This window comes from Lepisosteus oculatus, chromosome 6 (genome assembly GCF_040954835.1).
Source record: "Lepisosteus oculatus isolate fLepOcu1 chromosome 6, fLepOcu1.hap2, whole genome shotgun sequence".
In the NCBI taxonomy this organism is placed as follows: domain Eukaryota; kingdom Metazoa; phylum Chordata; class Actinopteri; order Semionotiformes; family Lepisosteidae; genus Lepisosteus; species Lepisosteus oculatus.
The window spans coordinates 44,456,313-44,477,107 of NC_090701.1; the positions used below are offsets into that span (position 1 = coordinate 44,456,313).

Here is a 20,795-nt window from a genome sequence, read left to right on the forward strand (position 1 = left end):
CTTTCCTGTATCTCTGCCCTATTCCCCTTGGGTTTGCATGTAATAAATACCTCCTTGATCTCAGATGTAGTTCTGGAAAGTTTGAAAACCACCGATATTATTCCATTGGCTACTGACTCCTGATATATGTTTTAAAAATGTACATCCTTTAAACTCCAATTCCTTTCTGCCAACTCTAATGAAGATGTCAAAAGGTGCTGTTGCACTTGAAATAAAACAGGAATCATAAAGTGAAATGTAGTCTCTAATCCATTTATGTTGGTGTTCAGACATGATATAGTAGTAAAATGTCTTTTGTTAAATCTCCCAATGATCATGCCATATAACATGTTGTTGCTGCAGTGTCTATATTAATTCTCTCACATCTCGATTTGCATTTGATTCTATAAATCAGGGTTTTCTATTCACTGAACTGGAGATTTTGTCTTGCGTATGTGGTTCAGTTCATTCTTGTCCGGGAACTTGGAATCTCAGCCAGTTTGTCTACTTTTAAGTCTGGTGTATTTTAACAAATACATTTTAGTGATATTCATCATTAATGTATTTTGCTGACCTGGCTTCTTATTAAAGCCTGACCCCGTTCTGTCCTCATCACTCAATCTCTCTCTTTTGTGCTCATTTCCATCCCTCTCACAGACAACTACGACTACAAGAGTGACCACCTCTCCAACAACACACACGTAAGTGATGTCACTTGCTCATCTCCAAGTGTGTGGCTCAATACTAGCACACTGCTCATCCATTTGTTTCTGTTGTACTCAGATAAGAGGACTAAGAATTTAAAATACAAGATTGGCTCATTCACGCTCTACTTGCTCCACAAACTGAATGTGAATAACATTTTGCCATGTTGCTAGATTTCACTGTTTCTTCCTGTTCCTTATCGCAGAACTATGGATGATGAATCTTCAGCTTCAGGAGAAGAAGAGCTTTTTACTTCAACCACTACAAGATCAATAGTAAGGAGAGCTTTTCAATCCTTCCTCTTTGTATCCTTACTCCTGCATGTCTTACTGAACTGGTATAGTGTGTGACACTCACATTCTGTTTGTTGGATCCCATTCATGTTGTTAACTTTCTTGTGTCTCTGCCCTTTCGCCCTTGTGTTTCCATGCTATGCCTTCTTGAGCTCAGATGTAGGTCTGGGAAGGTTGAAAACTGCTGTTCAACTCCAATGGCCACACACTCACGTTCTGTGTTTCTAAAAATATATATCCTTTACACTCCAAATTCCTTTGACAATTCTAATGAAGATATCAAAAAGGGCTGTTGCAGTTGAAATAAAATAGGAATCTGAAAAGGAAATGTAGTTTCTGAACCATTTATTTAATAGTTTAGACAATTATACAGCAGTGACATATCTTGTGTTAAATCTCCCAATGATCATGCCATGTAAAATGTCTTTGCTGCAGTGTCTATATTAATTCTCTCACATCCTGATTTTCCATTTGATTCTATCAATCAGGGTTTTATATTTACTGAACTGGAGAGTTTGTCTTGCATATGTGGTTCAGTTCATGATTGTCCGGAAACTGGAATCTCAGACTTTTGTCTACTTTTATGTCTGGTGTATTTTCATAAATGAACTTAATAGTGATTGTTTGTCATTGATGTATTTTGCTGACCTGGATTCTTAAAGAATCCTGACTGTGCTCTGTCCTCATCACTGTATCTCTCTCTTTTGTGCCCATTTCCATCCCTCTCACAGACAACTACGACTACAAGAGTGACCACCCCTCCAACAACACACACGTAAGTGATGTCACTTGCTCTTCTCCAAGTGTGTGGCTCAATACTAGCATACTGCTCATCCATTTGTTTCTGTTGTACTCAGATAAGAGGACTAACAATTTAAAATACAAGATTGGCTCATTCACACTCTTCTTGCTCCACAAACTGAAAGTGAATAATATTTTGCCATCTTGCTGGATTTCACTGTTTCTTCCTGTTCCTAATCGCAGAACTATGGATGATGAATCTTCAGCGTCAGGAGAAGAAGAGCCTTTAACTTCAACCACTACAAGACCAACAGTAAGGAGAAATAGTCAATCTTTACACTGTCTATCCTTACTCCTTAACTTCTTTACACCTTCTTAATGAACTTGAGCAGCGTGTGACACTCATGTTGTTAGTTGGATCCCATTCATGTTGTTGAATTCCTTTCCTGTATCTCTGCCCTATTCCCCTTGGGTTTGCATGTAATAAATACCTCCTTGATCTCAGATGTAGTTCTGGAAAGTTTGAAAACCACCGATATTATTCCATTGGCTACTGACTCCTGATATATGTTTTAAAAATGTACATCCTTTAAACTCCAATTCCTTTCTGCCAACTCTAATGAAGATGTCAAAAGGTGCTGTTGCACTTGAAATAAAACAGGAATCATAAAGTGAAATGTAGTCTCTAATCCATTTATGTTGGTGTTCAGACATGATATAGTAGTAAAATGCCTTTTGTTAAATCTCCCAATGATCATGCCATATAACATGTCGTTGCTGCAGTGTCTATAATAATTCTCTCACATCCCGATTTGCATTTGATTCTATAAATCAGGGTTTTCTATTCACTGAACTGGAGATTTTGTCTTGCGTATGTGGTTCAGTTCATTCTTGTCTGGGAACTTGGAATCTCAGCCAGTTTGTCTACTTTTAAGTCTGGTGTATTTTAACGAATACATTTTAGTGATATTCATCATTAATCTACTTTGCTGACCTGGCTTCTTATTCAAGCCTGACCCCGTTCTGTCCTCATCACTGAATCTCTCTCTTTTGTGCCCATTTTCATCCCTCTCACAGCCGACTAAGACTACAAGAGTGACAACCTCTCCAACAACACACACGTAAGTGATGACACTTGCTCTTCTCAAAGGTGTAGTTAAATACTAGCACACTGCTCATCCATTTGTTTCTGTTGTACTCGGATAAGAGGACTAAGAATTAAAAATACAAGACTGGCTCACACTATTCTTGCTCCACAAACTGAATGTGAATAACATTTTGCCATGTTGCTTGATTTCACTGTTTCTTCATGTTCCTAAACACAGAACTATGGATGATGAATCTTCAGCTTCAGGAGAAGAAGAGCTTTTGACTTCAACCACTACAAGACCAACAGTAAGGAGAGCTTTTCAATCCTTGCTCTTTGTATCCTTACTCCTGCATTTCTTACTGAACTGGTATAGTGTGTGACACTCACATTCTGTTTGTTGGATCCCATCGTGTTGTTTACTTTCCTGTGTCTCTGCCCTTTTGCCCTTGTGTTTGCATGCAATGCCTTCTTGAGCTCAGATGTAGGTCTGGGAAGTTTGAAAACTGCTGTTCAACTCCAATGGCCACACACTCACGTTCTGTGTTTCTAAAAATATATATCCTTTACACTACAAATCCCTTTACTAACTCTAATGAAGGTGCCAAAAAGAGCTGTTGCACTTGAAATAAAATAGGAATCTAAAAGGGAAATGTAGTTTCTGAACCATATATGTTAGAATTTAAACATTATACATCAGTGGCATATCTTGTGTTAAAGGTCCCAACGATCTTGTCATTTAAGCTGTCACTGGTGCAGTCTCTATATTAATTCTCTCAGATGTCAACTCTGCACTCGATTCTACAAATCTGGGTTTTCTAGTTATTCACTTGGAGAGCTTGTCTTGCACATGTTTTTCTGTTCATGACTGATTCAAATTACATTCCACTGCATATGAACTTTTCATTTATCTCGATGTAGTTAAGCAGCTGGGAAGATTACATCTGGTGTTCCTCAGGGCTCAATTTCTGGCCAACTATGTATGCGATTTCAGGTGTCCACTTGGTCACAATGAAAGCAATTTGGGTTGTTTTTATATTTTAACACGTGATATCAGAATACAGTATATAACGACATTCTATTTTGAAGCTAACTCTAAAATACACTGTTTGCACTAATGCTATAAATCCAGAGGAATTTCAATTTCATTCCAATTAGACTGAGGCCATGTTATGTAGCTGTTCCCGTCAATTAAGTTAAATAATCCTGTTTTCTATCAATTAGCAGCAATGATGTAGATATTCGACTCAAAGGATTTCTAGGTTTTTCTCCAAGCATGGATGGACTTGAAATTCACATTAAGAATCATTTATAAGTCTTCACTTTCACCTCTCAGCAGTTTGGCTGGGCAGAATCCTATGCCGTGTGTTTCAGGAACATGAAAGTGTTTTTTGCAGTTGCTTTGTAAACCTTTTTAGTTATAATGCTCTAAAGTAAATGCAAGATTCTCTAAATCTCAAGTTAAAAATTTATTAGATCTCAGTTCTCAATATCTTGTTCCAACAATGTTACACGCAAGAAAATGCATGACTCCAATTCTGGAGATTATGCACCTGCAAACTTTCATGTTTCAAATGCATTTTTAAACCTATATGCTAAGAACGCTGATTGTGGCGTAGCTCCCTTGAACCTTGGCGAAGAGTTATGGATTCATTTCCAAATGAAAGAACGATCAGTAAATTCTTGCCACATGATGTATTTCCACTGTTCTCCTACACTGCATGGGAGACATGGCCGTTTGCTACTGTAACAGAAATTATTGCAGTCCAAACCCAAAAGAATTTGGAAGCTCGACTTTTAAGTCTAGCATAAATTCTCAAATTTTCACAAGTAACTTTTAAGTGGCATTCCACGTACAATATTTTGCTGACCTGGCTTCACATTCAGTCCTGACCCTGCTCTGTCCTCATCACTGAATCTCTCTCTTTTGTGCCCATTTCCATCCCACTCACAGCCGACTATGACTACAAGAGTGACCACCTCTCCAACAACACATACGTAAGTGATGTCACTTGCTCTTCTCCAAGTGTGTGGCTCAATACTAGTACACTGCTCATCCATTTGTTTCTGTTGTACTCAGATAAGAGGACTAACAATTAAAAATACAAGATTGGCTCATTCACGCTCTACTTGCTCCACAAACTGAATGTGAATAACATTTTGCCATCTTGCTGGATTTCACTGTTTCTTCCTGTTCCTTATCGCAGAACTATGGATGATGAATCTTCAGCTTCAGGAGAAGAAGAGCCTTTGACTTCAACCACTACAAGACCAGCAGTAAGGAGAAATAGTCAATCTTTACACTGGCTATCCTTACTCCTTAACTTCTTTACTTCTTCTAACTGAACTTGAACAGCGTGTGACACTCATGTTGTTTGTTAGATCCCGTTCATGTTGTTGAATTCCATTCATGTGTCTCTGCCCTTTTCCCCTTGGGTTTGCATGTAATAAATACCTCCTTGATCTCAGATGTAGTTCTGGAAAGTTTGAAAACCACTGACATTATTCCATTGGCTACTGACTCCTGATATGTTTTAAAAATGTACATCCTTTAAACTCCAATTCCTTTCTGCCAACTCAAATGAAGATATCAAAGGGGCTGTTGCACTTGAAATAAAACAGGAATCATAAAGTGATATGTAGTCTCTAATCCATTTATGTTGGTGTTCAGACATGATATAATAGTAAAATGCCTTTTGTTAAATCTCCCAATCATCAGGCAATGTAACATGTCGTTGCTGCAGTGTCTATTAATTCTCTCACATCCTGATTTTGCATTTGATTCTATAAATCAGGGTTTTCTATTCACTGAACTAGAGATTTTGTCTTGCGCATGTGGTTCAGTTCATTCTTGTCCGGAACTTGGAATCTCAGCCAGTTTGTCTACTTTTAAGTCTGGTGTATTTTAACAAATACATTTTAGTGATATTCATCATTATTGTATTTTGCTGACCTGGGTTCTTATTCAAGCCTGACCCCGTTCTGTCCTCATCACTGTGCCTCTCTTTCTTTTGCTCATTTTCATCCCTCTCACAGCCGAAAACGACTACAAGAGTGAAAGCCTCTCCAACAACACACACGTAAGTGATGACACTTGCTCTTCTCAAAGGTGTAGTTAAATACTAGCACACTGCTCATCCATTTGTTTCTGTTGTACTCAGATAAGAGGACTAAGAATTTAAAATAAAAGATTGCCTCATTCACACTCTTCTTGCTCCACAAACCGAATGTGAATAACATTTTGCCATGTTGCTTGATTTCACTGTTTCTTCATGTTCCTAAACACAGAACTGTGGATGATGAATCTTCAGCTTCAGGAGAAGAAGAGCTTTTGACTTCAACCACTACAAGACCAACAGTAAGGAGAGCTTTTCAATCCTTGCTCTTTGTATCCTTACTCCTGCATTTCTTACTGAACTGGTATAGTGTGTGACACTCACATTCTGTTTGTTGGATCCCATTCGTGTTTTTTACTTTCCTGTGTCTCTGCCCTTTTGCCCTTGTGTTTCCATGCTATGCCTTCTTGAGCTCAGATGTAGGTCTGGGAAGGTTGAAAACTGCTGTTCAACTCCAATGGCCACACACTCACGTTCTGTGTTTCTAAAAATATATATCCTTTACACTCCAAATCCCTTTGACAATTCTAATGAAGATATCAAAAAGGGCTGTTGCAGTTGAAATAAAATAGGAATCTGAAAAGGAAATGTAGTTTCTGAACCATTTATTTTATAGTTTAGACAATTATACAGCAGTGACATATCTTGTGTTAAATCTCCCAATGATCATGCCATGTAAAATGTCGTTGCTGCAGTGTCTATATTCATTCTCTCACATCCTGATTTTGCATTTGATTCTATCTATCAGGGTTTTATATTTACTGAACTGGAGAGTTTGTCTTGCATATGTGGTTCAGTTCATGATTGTCCGGAAACTGGAATCTCAGACATTTTGTCTACTTTTAAGTCTGGTGTATTTTCATAAATGAACTTAATAGTGATATTTTTCATTAATGTATTTTGCTGACCTGGATTCTTAAAGAATCCTGACTGTGCTCTGTCCTCATCACTGTATCTCTCTCTTTTGTGCTCATTTCCATCCCTCTCACAGCCGACTACGACTACAAGAGTGACAACCTCTCCAACAACACACACGTAAGTGATGTCACTTGCTCTTCTCCAAGTGTGTGGTTTAATACTAGCACACTGCTCATCCATTTGTTTCTGTTGTACTCAGATAAGAGGACTAAGAATTAAAAATACAAGATTGGCTCATTCACACTATTCTTGCTCCACAAACTGAAGGTGAATAACATTTTGCCATGTTGCTTGATTTAGCTGTTTCTTCCTGTTCCTAAACACAGAACTATGGATGATGAATCTTCAGCTTCAGGAGAAGAAGAGCTTTTTACTTCAGCCACTACAAGACCAACAGTAAGGAGAGCTTTTCAATCCTTGCTCTTTGTATCCTTACTCCTGCATGTCTTACTGAACTGGTATAGTGTGTGACACTCACATTCTGTTTGTTGGATCCCATTCGTGTTGTTTACTTTCCTGTGTCTCTACCCTTTCGCCCTTGTGTTTGCATGCAATGCCTTTTTGAGCTCAGATGTAGGTCTGGGAAGTTTGAAAACTGCTGTTCAACTCCAATGGCCACACACTCATGTTTTGTGTTTCTAAAAATATATATCCTTTACACTCCAAATCCCTTTGCTAACTCTAATGAAGGTGTCAAAAAAGGCTGTTGCACTTGAAATAAAATAGGAATCTTAAAGGGAAATGTAGTTTCTGAACCATATATGTTAGAATTTAAACATTATACATCAGTGGCATATCTTGTGTTAAAGGTCCCAACGATCTTGTCATTTAAGATGTCACTAGTGCAGTCTCTATATTAATTCTCTCAGATGTCAACTCTGCACTCGATTCTACAAATCTGGGTTTTCTAGTTATTCACTTAAAGAGCTTGTCTTGCACATGTTTTTCTGTTCATGACTGATTCAAATTACATTCCACTGCATATGAACTCTTCATTTATCTCGATGTAGTTAAGCAGCTGGGAAGATTACATCTGGTGTTCTTTAGGGCTCAATTTCTGGCCAACTATGTATGCGATTTCAGGTGTCCACTTGGTCACAATGAAAGCAATTTGGGTTGTTTTAATATTTTAACACGTGATATCAGAATACAGTATATAACGACATTCTATTTTGAAGCTAACTCTAAAATACACTGATTGCACTAATGCTATAAATCCAGAGGAATTTCAATTTCATTACAATTAGACTGAGGCCATGTTATGTAGCTGTTCCCGTCAATTAAGTTAAATAATCCTGCTTTCTATTAATTAGCAGCAGTGATGTAGATATTCGACTCAAAGGATTTCTAGGTGATCTCCAAGCATGGATGGACTTGAAATTCACATTAAGAATCATTTATAAGTCTTCACTTTCACCTGTCAGCAGTTTGGCTGGGCAGAATCCTATGCCGTGTGTTTCAGGAACATGAAAGTGTTTTTTGCAGTTGCTTTGTAAAACGTTTTAGTTATAACGCTCTAAAGTAAATGCAAGATTCTCTAAATCTTAAATTAAAAATTTATTAGATATCAGTTCTCAATATCTTGTGCTAACAATGTTACACGCAAGGAAATGCATGACTCCAATTCTGGAGATTATGCACCTGCAAACTTTCATGTTTCAAATGCATTTTTAAACCTAAGCGCTAGGAACGCTGTTTGTGGCTTAGCTCCCTTGAACCATGCCGAAGAGTTACGGATTCATTCCCAACTGAAAGAACGATCAGTAAATTCTTGCCACATGATGTATTTCCACTGTTCTCCTACACTGCATGGGAGACATGGCCCATTGCTATTGTAACAGAAATTATTGCAGTCCAAACCCAAAAGAATTTGGAAGCTCGACTTTTAAGTCAATATTTTACAATATTTTGCTGACCTGGCTTCACATTGAATCCTGACCCTGCTCTGTCCTCATCACTGTCTCTCTGTCTCTTTTGTGCCCATTTCCATCCCTCTCACAGCCGACTACGACTACAAGAGTGACCACCTCTACAACAACACACACGTAAGTGATGTCACTTGCTCTTCTTCATGTGTGTAGCTCAATACTAGTACACTGCTCATCCATTTGTTTCTGTTGTACTCAGATAAGAGGACTAACAATTAAAAATAGGAGATTGCCACATTCACACTGTTCTTATTTCAGAAATTGAATGTAAATAACTTTTTGCTATGTTGCTTCATTTCACTGTTTCTTCCTGTTCCTTATCACAGAACTATGGATGATGAATCTTCAGCTTCAGGAGAAGAAGAGCCTTTAACTTCAACCACTACACGACCAACAGTAAGTAGAAATAGTCAATCTTTACACTGGCTATCCTTACTCCTTAACTTCTTTATTCCTTCTTACTGAACTTGAATAGCGTGTAACACTCATGTTGTTAGTTGGATCCCATTCATGTTGTTGAATTCCTTTCTTGTGTCTCTGCCCTTTTCCCCTTGGGTTTGCATTTAATAAATACCTCCTTGATCTCAGATGTAGTTCTGGAAAGTTTGAAAACCACCGATATTATTCCATTGGCCACTGACTCCTGATATGTGTATTAAAAATGTACATCCTTTACACTCCAATGCCTTTCTGCCAACTCTAATGAAGATATCAAAAGGGGTTGTTGCACTCAAAATAAAACAGGAATCATTAAGTGAAACGCAGTCTCTAAACCATTAATGTTCGTGTTCAGACATGATATAGCAGTAAAATGCCTTTTGTTAAATCTCCCAATGATCTTGTCATGTAAGATGTCTTTGCTGCAGTGTCTATATTATTAATTCTCTTATATCACGATTTTGCATTTGATTCTATAAATCAGGGTTTTCTACTCACTGAACTGGAGATTTTGTCTTGCGTATGTGGTTCAGTTCATTACTGTCCGGAATTTGGAATCTCAGCCATTTTGTCTAGTTTTATGTCTCGTGTATTTTAACAAATGAACTTTATAGTGATATTCGTCATTAACGTTTTTTTCATTAAGGGAAATATGTAGTTTTTAAATATTTCAAGCAGGAGTTATACAACAGTGAAATTGATTTTTTAAAGCTGCCAAAATCTTGTCATGTAAGCTTTGTTTGGTGTTGTATCTATTTTAGTTCTCTTAGATCCCAACTCTGCATTCAATTTCATAAATCATTGTTTTCTAGTTACTCGGTTGGAGAGTATGTCTTGCATTTAGGGTTTTATTCACGATTGTTTTAAATGATATCCCACTGCATACAGTATGAGCATACTTCTGTCGATTTGTGTAGTTACGCAACTGAGAAGATCATGTGAAATATCTTCTTTTTAAAGCTCACGGTGATCTTATATTGTAAACTTTGTTGTTTGATATATCTACAGTATTTTTAGTATGACAGTATTATTCTTTTAGGTGCCAACTCTGCATTCACTTCTATTAATCAGGGTTTTGTAGTTACTCAGGTGGAGAGTTTCTCTTGCATCTGTGGTTCTGTTCATGATTGTTTTAAATCATATACTGCTGCAAATGAACATGTTATTTTTGTCAACAGCTGAGATCATGTCTGGTGTTCCTCAGAACTCAATTATTAGCCCTCTTTTTATCTGTTCTCATGTGTCAGCTTGATCAGACACTAAACAAACACATCACTGTCTCTCTGTCTCCTTTGTGCCCATTTCCATCCCTCTCACAGCCGACTACAACTACAAGAGTGACCTCCTCTCCAACAACACAGATGTAAGTGATGTCACTTACTCATCCCTAATGTGTAGTTCTATACTGCTAAACTACTCATTCGTTTCTCCTTGCTCACTTAAGTGGAAAAGTCTATACTGATATACTAATCCTCTTGTTTGTGTTGTACTCCAGTAAGATGTCTAAGAATTAAAAATAGGAGGTCCCCTTGAATCACATTTCTCTCATTTCACAAACTGAATACGACTATGTTTTTGCCTGGTTGCTTGATTCCACTGTTTCTTCCTGTTCCTCTTCACAGAATTGCGGATGATGACTTTTCAGGCTCAGGAGAAGAGCCTTTTTCTTCAGCCACTACAAGACCAACAGTAAGGAGAGATTTTCAATCCTTACACTTTGTTTCCTACCTCCTTCATGTTGTACTGATCTAGGATTGCATATGGCACCCATTCATGTTATATAATTCCCCTCTTGTATTCCTGCCTTGGGTTAAGATCAGACACTCAACAAACACATCACTGTCTCTCTCTCCTTTGTTCCCATTTCCATCCCTCTCACAGCCAACTACGACTACTACAGCGATCACATCTCCAACAACACGGATGTAAGTGATGTCACTTACCCATCTCCAAATGGGAAGTTCTATACTGCTAAACTACTCATTCTTTTCTTTGTGTTGTATTTCTATAAGATAACTTAGAGATAAATTGGAGATCCCTCAGAATCACAGAGTTCTCATTTCCCACACTGAATATGAGTACATTTCCATTATTTCTTCCTGTTCCTCTTCACAGAATTGTGGATGACGACTTTTCAGGATCAGGAGAAGATCCTTTTACGAGACCAACAGTAAGGAGGGATTTTTTGAATCCTTACATTTTGTATCCTTACTCCTGCATGTTGTACTGAACTGGTATTGTGTATGACAATCGTGTCCTGTTTGTTTGCTCCCATTTGAGTTGTTTAAGGCTTCTCTTGTATCTCTGCCCTGTTCCCTTTGGGTTTAGACATTATAAACTCAGGTGAAGGTCTGGCAAGTTTGAAAATTGCTGCTGTTCATTCCAGTGGCCATCCTTATATGTGCTTAAGTAATATGCATGCTTTTCACCACCAATCCCCTTTGCCTTCTATACAGGCCACATCAAAAAGTGCTATTTCTTTAAACAACTAGGAATCTGAAAGGGAAATGCATAGTTTCCAAAATGTTTAAGCAGGATGTTAGACATTATACAGCACTGAAATATCTTTTTTGAAAGCTTCAATTGATCTTGTCATATAAAATAGTTTGTTTTGTCATCTACAGTCTCTATTTGAATTCTATTAGATGCCAACTCTGCATTCATTCTATAAATCAGGGTTTTGTAGTTAATCAGGTGGAGAGCTTGGCTGGTATCTATGGTTCCGCTAATTTTTTTTTGTTTTAAATCATATCCAGCTGCCTGTTTATACAGTATTTTATTTCTGTCAATGTTTGTAGTTATATAGCTGGTAAAAACACATCTGCTGTTCCCCCATGCTCAATTACTAGGCCTCCGTTCATCTCTTTTCAAGTGTCAACTTGATCAGATACTAAACAAAAACTCCTTTGTGCCCATTTCCATCCCTCTCACAGCCAACTACGACTACAAGAGTGACCACCTTTCCAACAACACACATGTAAGTGATGTCACTAGCTTTTATACGAGTGTATAGTTTCATTCTAATAATAAACTGCTCAGATATAGCTGTGTGCTGTACATTGATGGAGGAGTAACAACTAGAAATATAACATCCCTCAATTTCAAAGGTTCTCAATTCAAAAACCAGATGTAAGAAACATTTTGCCAGGTTGACTGATCCCACTCTTGATCTCTGTCTCTCTTCACAGAACTAAGCGTGATGATGTTACAGATTCAGGGATAGAAGAGCCCTACATCCCAGTTACTACAAGGTCCACAGCTAAAGTAAGGAGTGGTTCTGAAACTACATACGTTGGGTCCTTACCGGTGTACAGAATATCATACTGAAAGGGTATTACAGATCACTGGGAGACCCACATTCTCCTTCTTGAATACTTCTTCTTTTTAATTTCTTCTGTGTCTGGGTCCCAATCACTTGGCACTGAGTATAATAAATCAGTCCTTTGGCTCAAAATTACAATGTACAGTGTTGAGTCGTACAGCTTTCTAGTCAGTTCTCAACAAATCCTGGCTGTAATACTATAGAAGGAGTTCAGTTCAGCGCCAGTCCTCATTTCCTCGTCTTATGCAGACGTTATGCAATGATGTTGTATTCTGAACGTATCACAAATTGCTGCTGGAGTGAATTAACACTTTTCAAGCCTTTAAGAGATCTCTCAAATATTCAATATTATTCAGTCCGCACCTGTTAAAGCAGCTATTGATCTTCTCATGTAAACAAATTCTGGTGCAGGATCTTCATTAACTCTTTCATGTCCCATTGCAGCCTTCTGTTCTGTAAATGAGGGCATTCCAGTTACGTGGATAGAGAGCTTGTTCTACAAGCTGTGTTACTGTTATTGTTTTAATGTTACCTCTCTGAGCATCAAAGTATTAGTTCTGTTGATATATGTGCATATACAGCTGGAAAAATGTACGTCTGGTGTTCCACAGGGATCTATATTGGGTCCCTTATATTTCAGTCATTATCGCTCCTCTTGCTCAAGAAATATAATTACATGGGTCATTTTGAATTTTAAAATGTATGTCTGATATTGGTTAAATATTACAAAATGGGGATTTTAGTTCTACTTTAAATTAGAAGAAATCAGAATATATACATACTTAACGTAGAGGGATGTCCTTCAAATACTCTTTTACATTTATTCTAAACAAAATAACATGAAGACAGTGTAATATTCCCTGTTGATTCCTGGATTCATCGAATAAAGGCAAAGGTACACACCTATCCTCTTTACACTGTATAGCACTTTTACATTAGGTGCTGTAAGCAATGATATGATTTCAAGACAAGTTAGGAAAATATGCACCAAAGTGACTTATTACTAATTATTGACTATCTGTATGCTGAGTGTAAAATGTTTAGAATTGTTCTTTGTTTACACTTGTCCTCTGTCCTCAACATTGTCTCTCTGTCTTCTTTGTGCCCATTTCCATCCCTCTTGCAGCCGACTACGACTACAAGAGTGACCACCTCTCCAACAACACACACGTAAGTGATGTCACAAGCTTTTATACGAGTGTATAGTTTAATTCTAATAAAAAACTGCTGAGATATAGCTGTGTGCTGTACACTGATGGAGGAGTAACAACTAGAAATATAACATCCCTCAATTTCAAAGGTTCTCAATTCAAAAACCAGATATAAGAAACATTTTGCCAGGTTGACTGATCCCACTCTTCTTCTCTGTCTCTCTTCACAGAACTAAGCGTGACGATGTTACAGATTCAGGGATAGAAGAGCCCTACATCCCAGTTACTACAAGGTCCACAGCTAAAGTAAGGAGTGGTTCTGAAACTACATACGTTGGGTCCTTACCAGTGTAAAGAATATCATACTGAACGGGTGTTACAGATCACTGGGAGACCCACATTCTGCTTCTTGAATACTTCTTCTTTTTAATTTCTTCTGTGTCTGGATCCCAATCACTTGGCACTGAGTATAATAAATCACTCCTTTGGCTCAAAATTACAATGTACAGTGTTGAGTCGTACAGCTTTCTAGTCAGTTCTCAACAAATCCTGGCTGTAATACTATAGAAGGAGTTCAGTTCAGCGCCAGTCTTCATTTCCTCGTCTTATGCAGACGTTAGGCAATGATGTTGTATTCTGAACATTTCACAAATTGCTGCTGGAGTGAATAAGCACTTCTCAAACCTTTAAGAGATCTCTCAAATATTCAATAATATTCAGTCCGCACCTGTTAATGCAGCTATTGATCTTCTCATGTAAACAGATTCTGGTGCAGGATCTTCATTAACTCTTTCATGTCCCATTGCAGCCTTCTGTTCTGTAAATGAGGGCATTCCAGTTACGTGGATAGAGAGCTTGTTCTACAAGCTGTGTTACTGTTATTGTTTTAATGTTACCTCTCTGAGCAACATGTACGTCTGGTGTTCCACAGGGATCCATACTTGGTCCCTTATATTTCAGTCATTATCGCTCCTCTTGCTCAAGAAATATAATTACATGGGTCATTTTGAATTTTAAAATGTATGTCTGATATTGGTTAAATATTACAAAATGGGGATTGGTTCTACTTTAAATTAGAAGAAATCAGAATATATACATACTTAACGTAGAGGGATGTCCTTCAAATACTCTTTTACATTTATTCTAAACAAAATAACATGAAGACAGTGTAATATTCCCTGTTGATTCCTGGATTCATCGAATAAAGGCAAAGGTACAAACCTATCCTATTTACACTTTATAGCACTTTTACATTAGGTGCTGTAAGCAATGATATGATTTCAAGACAAGTTAGGAAAATATGCACCAAAGTGACTTATTACTAATTATTGACTATCTGTATGCTGAGTGTAAAATGTTTAGAATTGTTCTTTGTTTACACTTGTCCTCTGTCCTCAACATTGTCTCTCTGTCTTCTTTGTGCCCATTTCCATCCCTCTCGCAGCCGACTACGACTACAAGAGTGACCACCTCTCCAACAACACACACGTAAGTGATGTCACAAGCTTTTATACGAGTGTATAGTTTAATTCTAATAAAAAACTGCTGAGATATAGCTGTGTGCTGTACACTGATGGAGGAGTAACAACTAGAAATATAACATCCCTCAATTTCAAAGGTTCTCAATTCAAAAACCAGATGTAAGAAACATTTGGCCAGGTTGACTGATCCCACTCTTGTTCTCTGTCTCTCTTCACAGAACTAAGCGTGATGATGTTACAGATTCAGGGATAGAAGAGCCCTACATCCCAGTTACTACAAGGTCCACAGCTAAAGTAAGGAGTGGTTCTGAAACTACATACAATGGGTCCTTACCAGTGTACAGAATATCATACTGAACGGGTGTTACAGATCACTGGGAGACCCACATTCTCCTTCTTGAATACTTCTTCTTTTTAATTTCTTCTGTGTCTGGATCCCAATCACTTGGCACTGAGTATAATAAATCAGTCCTTTGGCTCAAAATTACAATGTACAGTGTTGAGTCGTACAGCTTTCTAGTCAGTTCTCAACAAATCCTGGCTGTAATACTATAGAAGGAGTTCAGTTCAGACCCAGTCTGCATTTCCTTGTCTTATGCAGACGTTAGGCAATGATGTTGTATTCTGAACATATCACAAATTGCTATTGGAGTGAATTAACACTTTTCAAACCTTTAAGAGATCTCTCAAATATTCAATATTATTCAGTCCGCACCTGTTAAAGCAGCTATTGATCTTCTCATGTAAACAGATTCTGGTGCAGGATCTTCATTAACTCTTTCATGTCCCAATGCAGTCTTCTGTTCTATAAATGAGGGCATTCCAGTTACGTGGATAGAGAGGTTGTTCTACAAGCTGTGTTACTGTTATTGTTTTAATGTTACCTCTCTGAGCATCAAAGTATTAGTTCTGTTGATATATGTGCATATACAGCTGGAAAAATGTACGTCTGGTGTTCCACAGGGATCTATATTGGGTCCCTTATATTTCAGTCATTATTGCTCCTCTTGCTCAAGAAATATAATTACATGGGTCATTTTGAATTTTAAAATGTATGTCTGATATTGGTTAAATATTACAAAATGGGGATTTTAGTTCTACTTTAAATTAGAAGAAATCAGAATATATACATACTTAACGTAGAGGGATGTCCTTCAAATACTCTTTTACATTTATTTTAAACAAAATAACATGAAGACAGTGTAATATTCCCTGTTGATTCCTGGATTCATCGAATAAAGGCAAAGGTACACACCTATCCTCTTTACACTGTATAGCACTTTTACATTAGGTGCTGTAAGCAATGATATGATTTCAAGACAAGTTAGGAAAATATGCACCAAAGTGACTTATTACTAATTATTGACTATCTGTATGCTGAGTGTAAAATGTTTAGAATTGTTCTTTGTTTACACTTGTCCTCTGTCCTCAACATTGTCTCTCTGTCTTCTTTGTGCCCATTTCCATCCCTCTTGCAGCCGACTACGACTACAAGAGTGACCACCACTTCAACAACACACACGTAAGTGATGTCACAAGCTTTTATACGAGTGTATAGTTTCATTCTGATAATAAACTGCTCAGATATAGCTGTGTGCTGTACACTGATGGAGGAGTAACAACTACAAATATAACATCCCTCAATTTCAAAGGTTCTCAATTCAAAAACCAGATGTAAGAAACATTTGGCCAGGTTGACTGATCCCACTCTTGATCTCTGTCTCTCTTCACAGAACTAAGCGTGATGATGTTACAGATTCAGGGATAGAAGAGCCCTACATCCCAGTTACTACAAGGTCCACAGCTAAAGTAAGGAGTGGTTCTGAAACTACATACATTGGGTCCTTACCGGTGTAAAGAATATCATACTGAACGGGTATTACAGATCACTGGGAGACCCACATTCTCCTTCTTGAATACTTCTTCTTTTTAATTTCTTCTGTGTCTGGGTCCCAATCACTTGGCACTGAGTATAATAAATCAGTCCTTTGGCTCAAAATTACAATGTACAGTGTTGAGTCGTACAGCTTTCTAGTCAGTTCTCAACAAATCCTGGCTGTAATACTATAGAAGGAGTTCAGTTCAGCGCCAGTCTGCATTTCCTTGTCTTATGCAGACGTTAGGCAATGATGTTGTATTCTGAACATATCACAAATTGCTGCTGGAGTGAATAAACACTTCTCAAACCTTTAAGAGATCTCTCAAATATTCAATATTATTCAGTCCACACCTGTTAAAGCAGCTATTGATCTTCTCATGTAAACAGATTCTGGTGCAGGATCTTCATTAACTCTTTCATGTCCCATTGCAGCCTTCTGTTCTGTAAATGAGGGCATTCCAGTTACGTGGATAGAGAGCTTGTTCTACAAGCTGTGTTACTGTTATTGTTTTAATGTTACCTCTCTGAGCAACATGTACGTCTGGTGTTCCACAGGGATCCATACTTGGTCCCTTATATTTCAGTCATTATCGCTCCTCTTGCTCAAGAAATATAATTACATGGGTCATTTTGAATTTTAAAATGTATGTCTGATATTGGTTAAATATTACAAAATGGGGATTGGTTCTACTTTAAATTAGAAGAAATCAGAATATATACATACTTAACGTAGAGGGATGTCCTTCAAATACTCTTTTACATTTATTCTAAACAAAATAACATGAAGACAGTGTAATATTCCCTGTTGATTCCTGGATTCATCGAATAAAGGCAAAGGTACAAACCTATCCTATTTACACTTTATAGCACTTTTACATTAGGTGCTGTAAGCAATGATATGATTTCAAGACAAGTTAGGAAAATATGCACCAAAGTGACTTATTACTAATTATTGACTATCTGTATGCTGAGTGTAAAATGTTTAGAATTGTTCTTTGTTTACACTTGTCCTCTGTCCTCAACATTGTCTCTCTGTCTTCTTTGTGCCCATTTCCATCCCTCTCGCAGCCGACTACGACTACAAGAGTGACCACCTCTCCAACAACACACACGTAAGTGATGTCACAAGCTTTTATACGAGTGTATAGTTTAATTCTAATAAAAAACTGCTGAGATATAGCTGTGTGCTGTACACTGATGGAGGAGTAACAACTAGAAATATAACATCCCTCAATTTCAAAGGTTCTCAATTCAAAAACCAGATGTAAGAAACATTTGGCCAGGTTGACTGATCCCACTCTTGTTCTCTGTCTCTCTTCACAGAACTAAGCGTGATGATGTTACAGATTCAGGGATAGAAGAGCCCTACATCCCAGTTACTACAAGGTCCACAGCTAAAGTAAGGAGTGGTTCTGAAACTACATACATTGGGTCCTTACCAGTGTACAGAATATCATACTGAACGGGTGTTACAGATCACTGGGAGACCCACATTCTCCTTCTTGAATACTTCTTCTTTTTAATTTCTTCTGTGTCTGGATCCCAATCACTTGGCACTGAGTATAATAAATCAGTCCTTTGGCTCAAAATTACAATGTACAGTGTTGAGTCGTACAGCTTTCTAGTCAGTTCTCAACAAATCCTGGCTGTAATACTATAGAAGGAGTTCAGTTCAGACCCAGTCTGCATTTCCTTGTCTTATGCAGACGTTAGGCAATGATGTTGTATTCTGAACATATCACAAATTGCTATTGGAGTGAATTAACACTTTTCAAACCTTTAAGAGATCTCTCAAATATTCAATATTATTCAGTCCGCACCTGTTAAAGCAGCTATTGATCTTCTCATGTAAACAGATTCTGGTGCAGGATCTTCATTAACTCTTTCATGTCCCAATGCAGCCTTCTGTTCTATAAATGAGGGCATTCCAGTTACGTGGATAGAGAGGTTGTTCTACAAGCTGTGTTACTGTTATTGTTTTAATGTTACCTCTCTGAGCATCAAAGTATTAGTTCTGTTGATATATGTGCATATACAGCTGGAAAAATGTACGTCTGGTGTTCCACAGGGATCTATATTGGGTCCCTTATATTTCAGTCATTATCGCTCCTCTTGCTCAAGAAATATAATTACATGGGTCATTTTGAATTTTAAAATGTATGTCTGATATTGGTTAAATATTACAAAATGGGGATTGGTTCTACTTTAAATTAGAAGAAATCAGAATATATACATACTTAACGTAGAGGGATGTCCTTCAAATACTCTTTTACATTTATTCTAAACAAAATAACATGAAGACAGTGTAATATTCCCTGTTGATTCCTGGATTCATCGAATAAAGGCAAAGGTACACACCTATCCTCTTTACACTGTATAGCACTTTTACATTAGGTGCTGTAAGCAATGATATGATTTCAAGACAAGTTAGGAAAATATGCACCAAAGTGACTTATTACTAATTATTGACTATCTGTATGCTGAGTGTAAAATGTTTAGAATTGTTCTTTGTTTACACTTGTCCTCTGTCCTCAACATTGTCTCTCTGTCTTCTTTGTGCCCATTTCCATCCCTCTTGCAGCCGACTACGACTACAAGAGTGACCACCACTTCAACAACACACACGTAAGTGATGTCACAAGCGTTTATACGAGTGTATAGTTTCATTCTGATAATAAACTGCTCAGATATAGCTGTGTGCTGTACACTGATGGAGGAGTAACAACTAGAAATATAACATCCCTCAATTTCAAAGGTTCTCAATTCAAAAACCAGATGTAAGAAACATTTTGCCAGGTTGACTGATCCCACTCTTGTTCTCTGTCTCTCTTCACAGAACTAAGCGTGATGATGTTACAGATTCAGGGATAGAAGAGCCCTACATCCCAGTTACTACAAGGTCCACAGCTAAAGTAAGGAGTGGTTCTGAAACTACATACATTGGGTCCTTACCAGTGTACAGAATATCATACTGAACGGGTGTTACAGATCACTGGGAGACCCACATTCTCCTTCTTGAATACTTCTTCTTTTTAATTTCTTCTGTGTCTGGATCCCAATCACTTGGCACTGAGTATAATAAATCAGTCCTTTGGCTCAAAATTACAATGTACAGTGTTGAGTCGTACAGCTTTCTAGTCAGTTCTCAACAAATCCTGGCTGTAATACTATAGAAGGAGTTCAGTTCAGCCCCAGTCTGCATTTCCTTGTCTTATGCAGACGTTAGGCAATGATGTTGTATTCTGAACATATCACAAATTGCTATTGGAGTGAATTAACACTTTTCAAACCTTTAAGAGATCTCTCAAATATTCAATATTATTCAGTCCGCACCTGTTAAAGCAGCTATTGATCTTCTCATGTAAACAGATTCTGGTGCAGGATCTTCATTAACTCTTTCATGTCCCAATGCAGCCTTCTGTTCTGTAAATGAGGGCATTCCAGTTACGTGGATAGAGAGGTTGTTCTACAAGCTGTGTTACTGTTATTGTTTTAATGTTACCTCTCTGAGCATCAAAGTATTAGTTCTGTTGATATATGTGCATATACAGCTGGAAAAATGTACGTCTGGTGTTCCACAGGGATCTATATTGGGTCCCTTATATTTCAGTCATTATCGCTCCTCTTGCTCAAGAAATATAATTACATGGGTCATTTTGAATTTTAAAATGTATGTCTGATATTGGTTAAATATTACAAAATGGGGATTTTAGTTCTACTTTAAATTAGAAGAAATCAGAATATATACATACTTAAC

The 20,795-nt window shown here is 37.5% G+C and overlaps 1 protein-coding gene across 1 annotated transcript; it reads left to right on the top strand.

Annotated features, from left to right (window-relative positions):
• Positions 1–859: 859 nt before the first annotated feature.
• On the top strand, positions 860–15,383 carry LOC107078156 (uncharacterized). Its single transcript, XM_069191675.1, has 23 exons — positions 860–959; positions 1,709–1,752; positions 1,962–2,031; positions 2,796–2,839; positions 3,044–3,113; positions 4,760–4,803; positions 5,013–5,082; positions 5,842–5,885; positions 6,094–6,163; positions 6,913–6,956; positions 7,166–7,235; positions 8,841–8,884; positions 9,094–9,163; positions 10,525–10,568; positions 10,828–10,894; positions 11,087–11,130; positions 11,321–11,375; positions 12,139–12,182; positions 12,394–12,469; positions 13,654–13,697; positions 13,909–13,994; positions 15,123–15,166; positions 15,378–15,383. The coding sequence occupies exons 1-23, from the start codon at positions 894–896 to the stop codon at positions 15,381–15,383; spliced, it is 1,260 nt and encodes a 419-aa protein (XP_069047776.1). The 5' UTR covers positions 860–893.
• Positions 15,384–20,795: the final 5,412 nt, after the last annotated feature.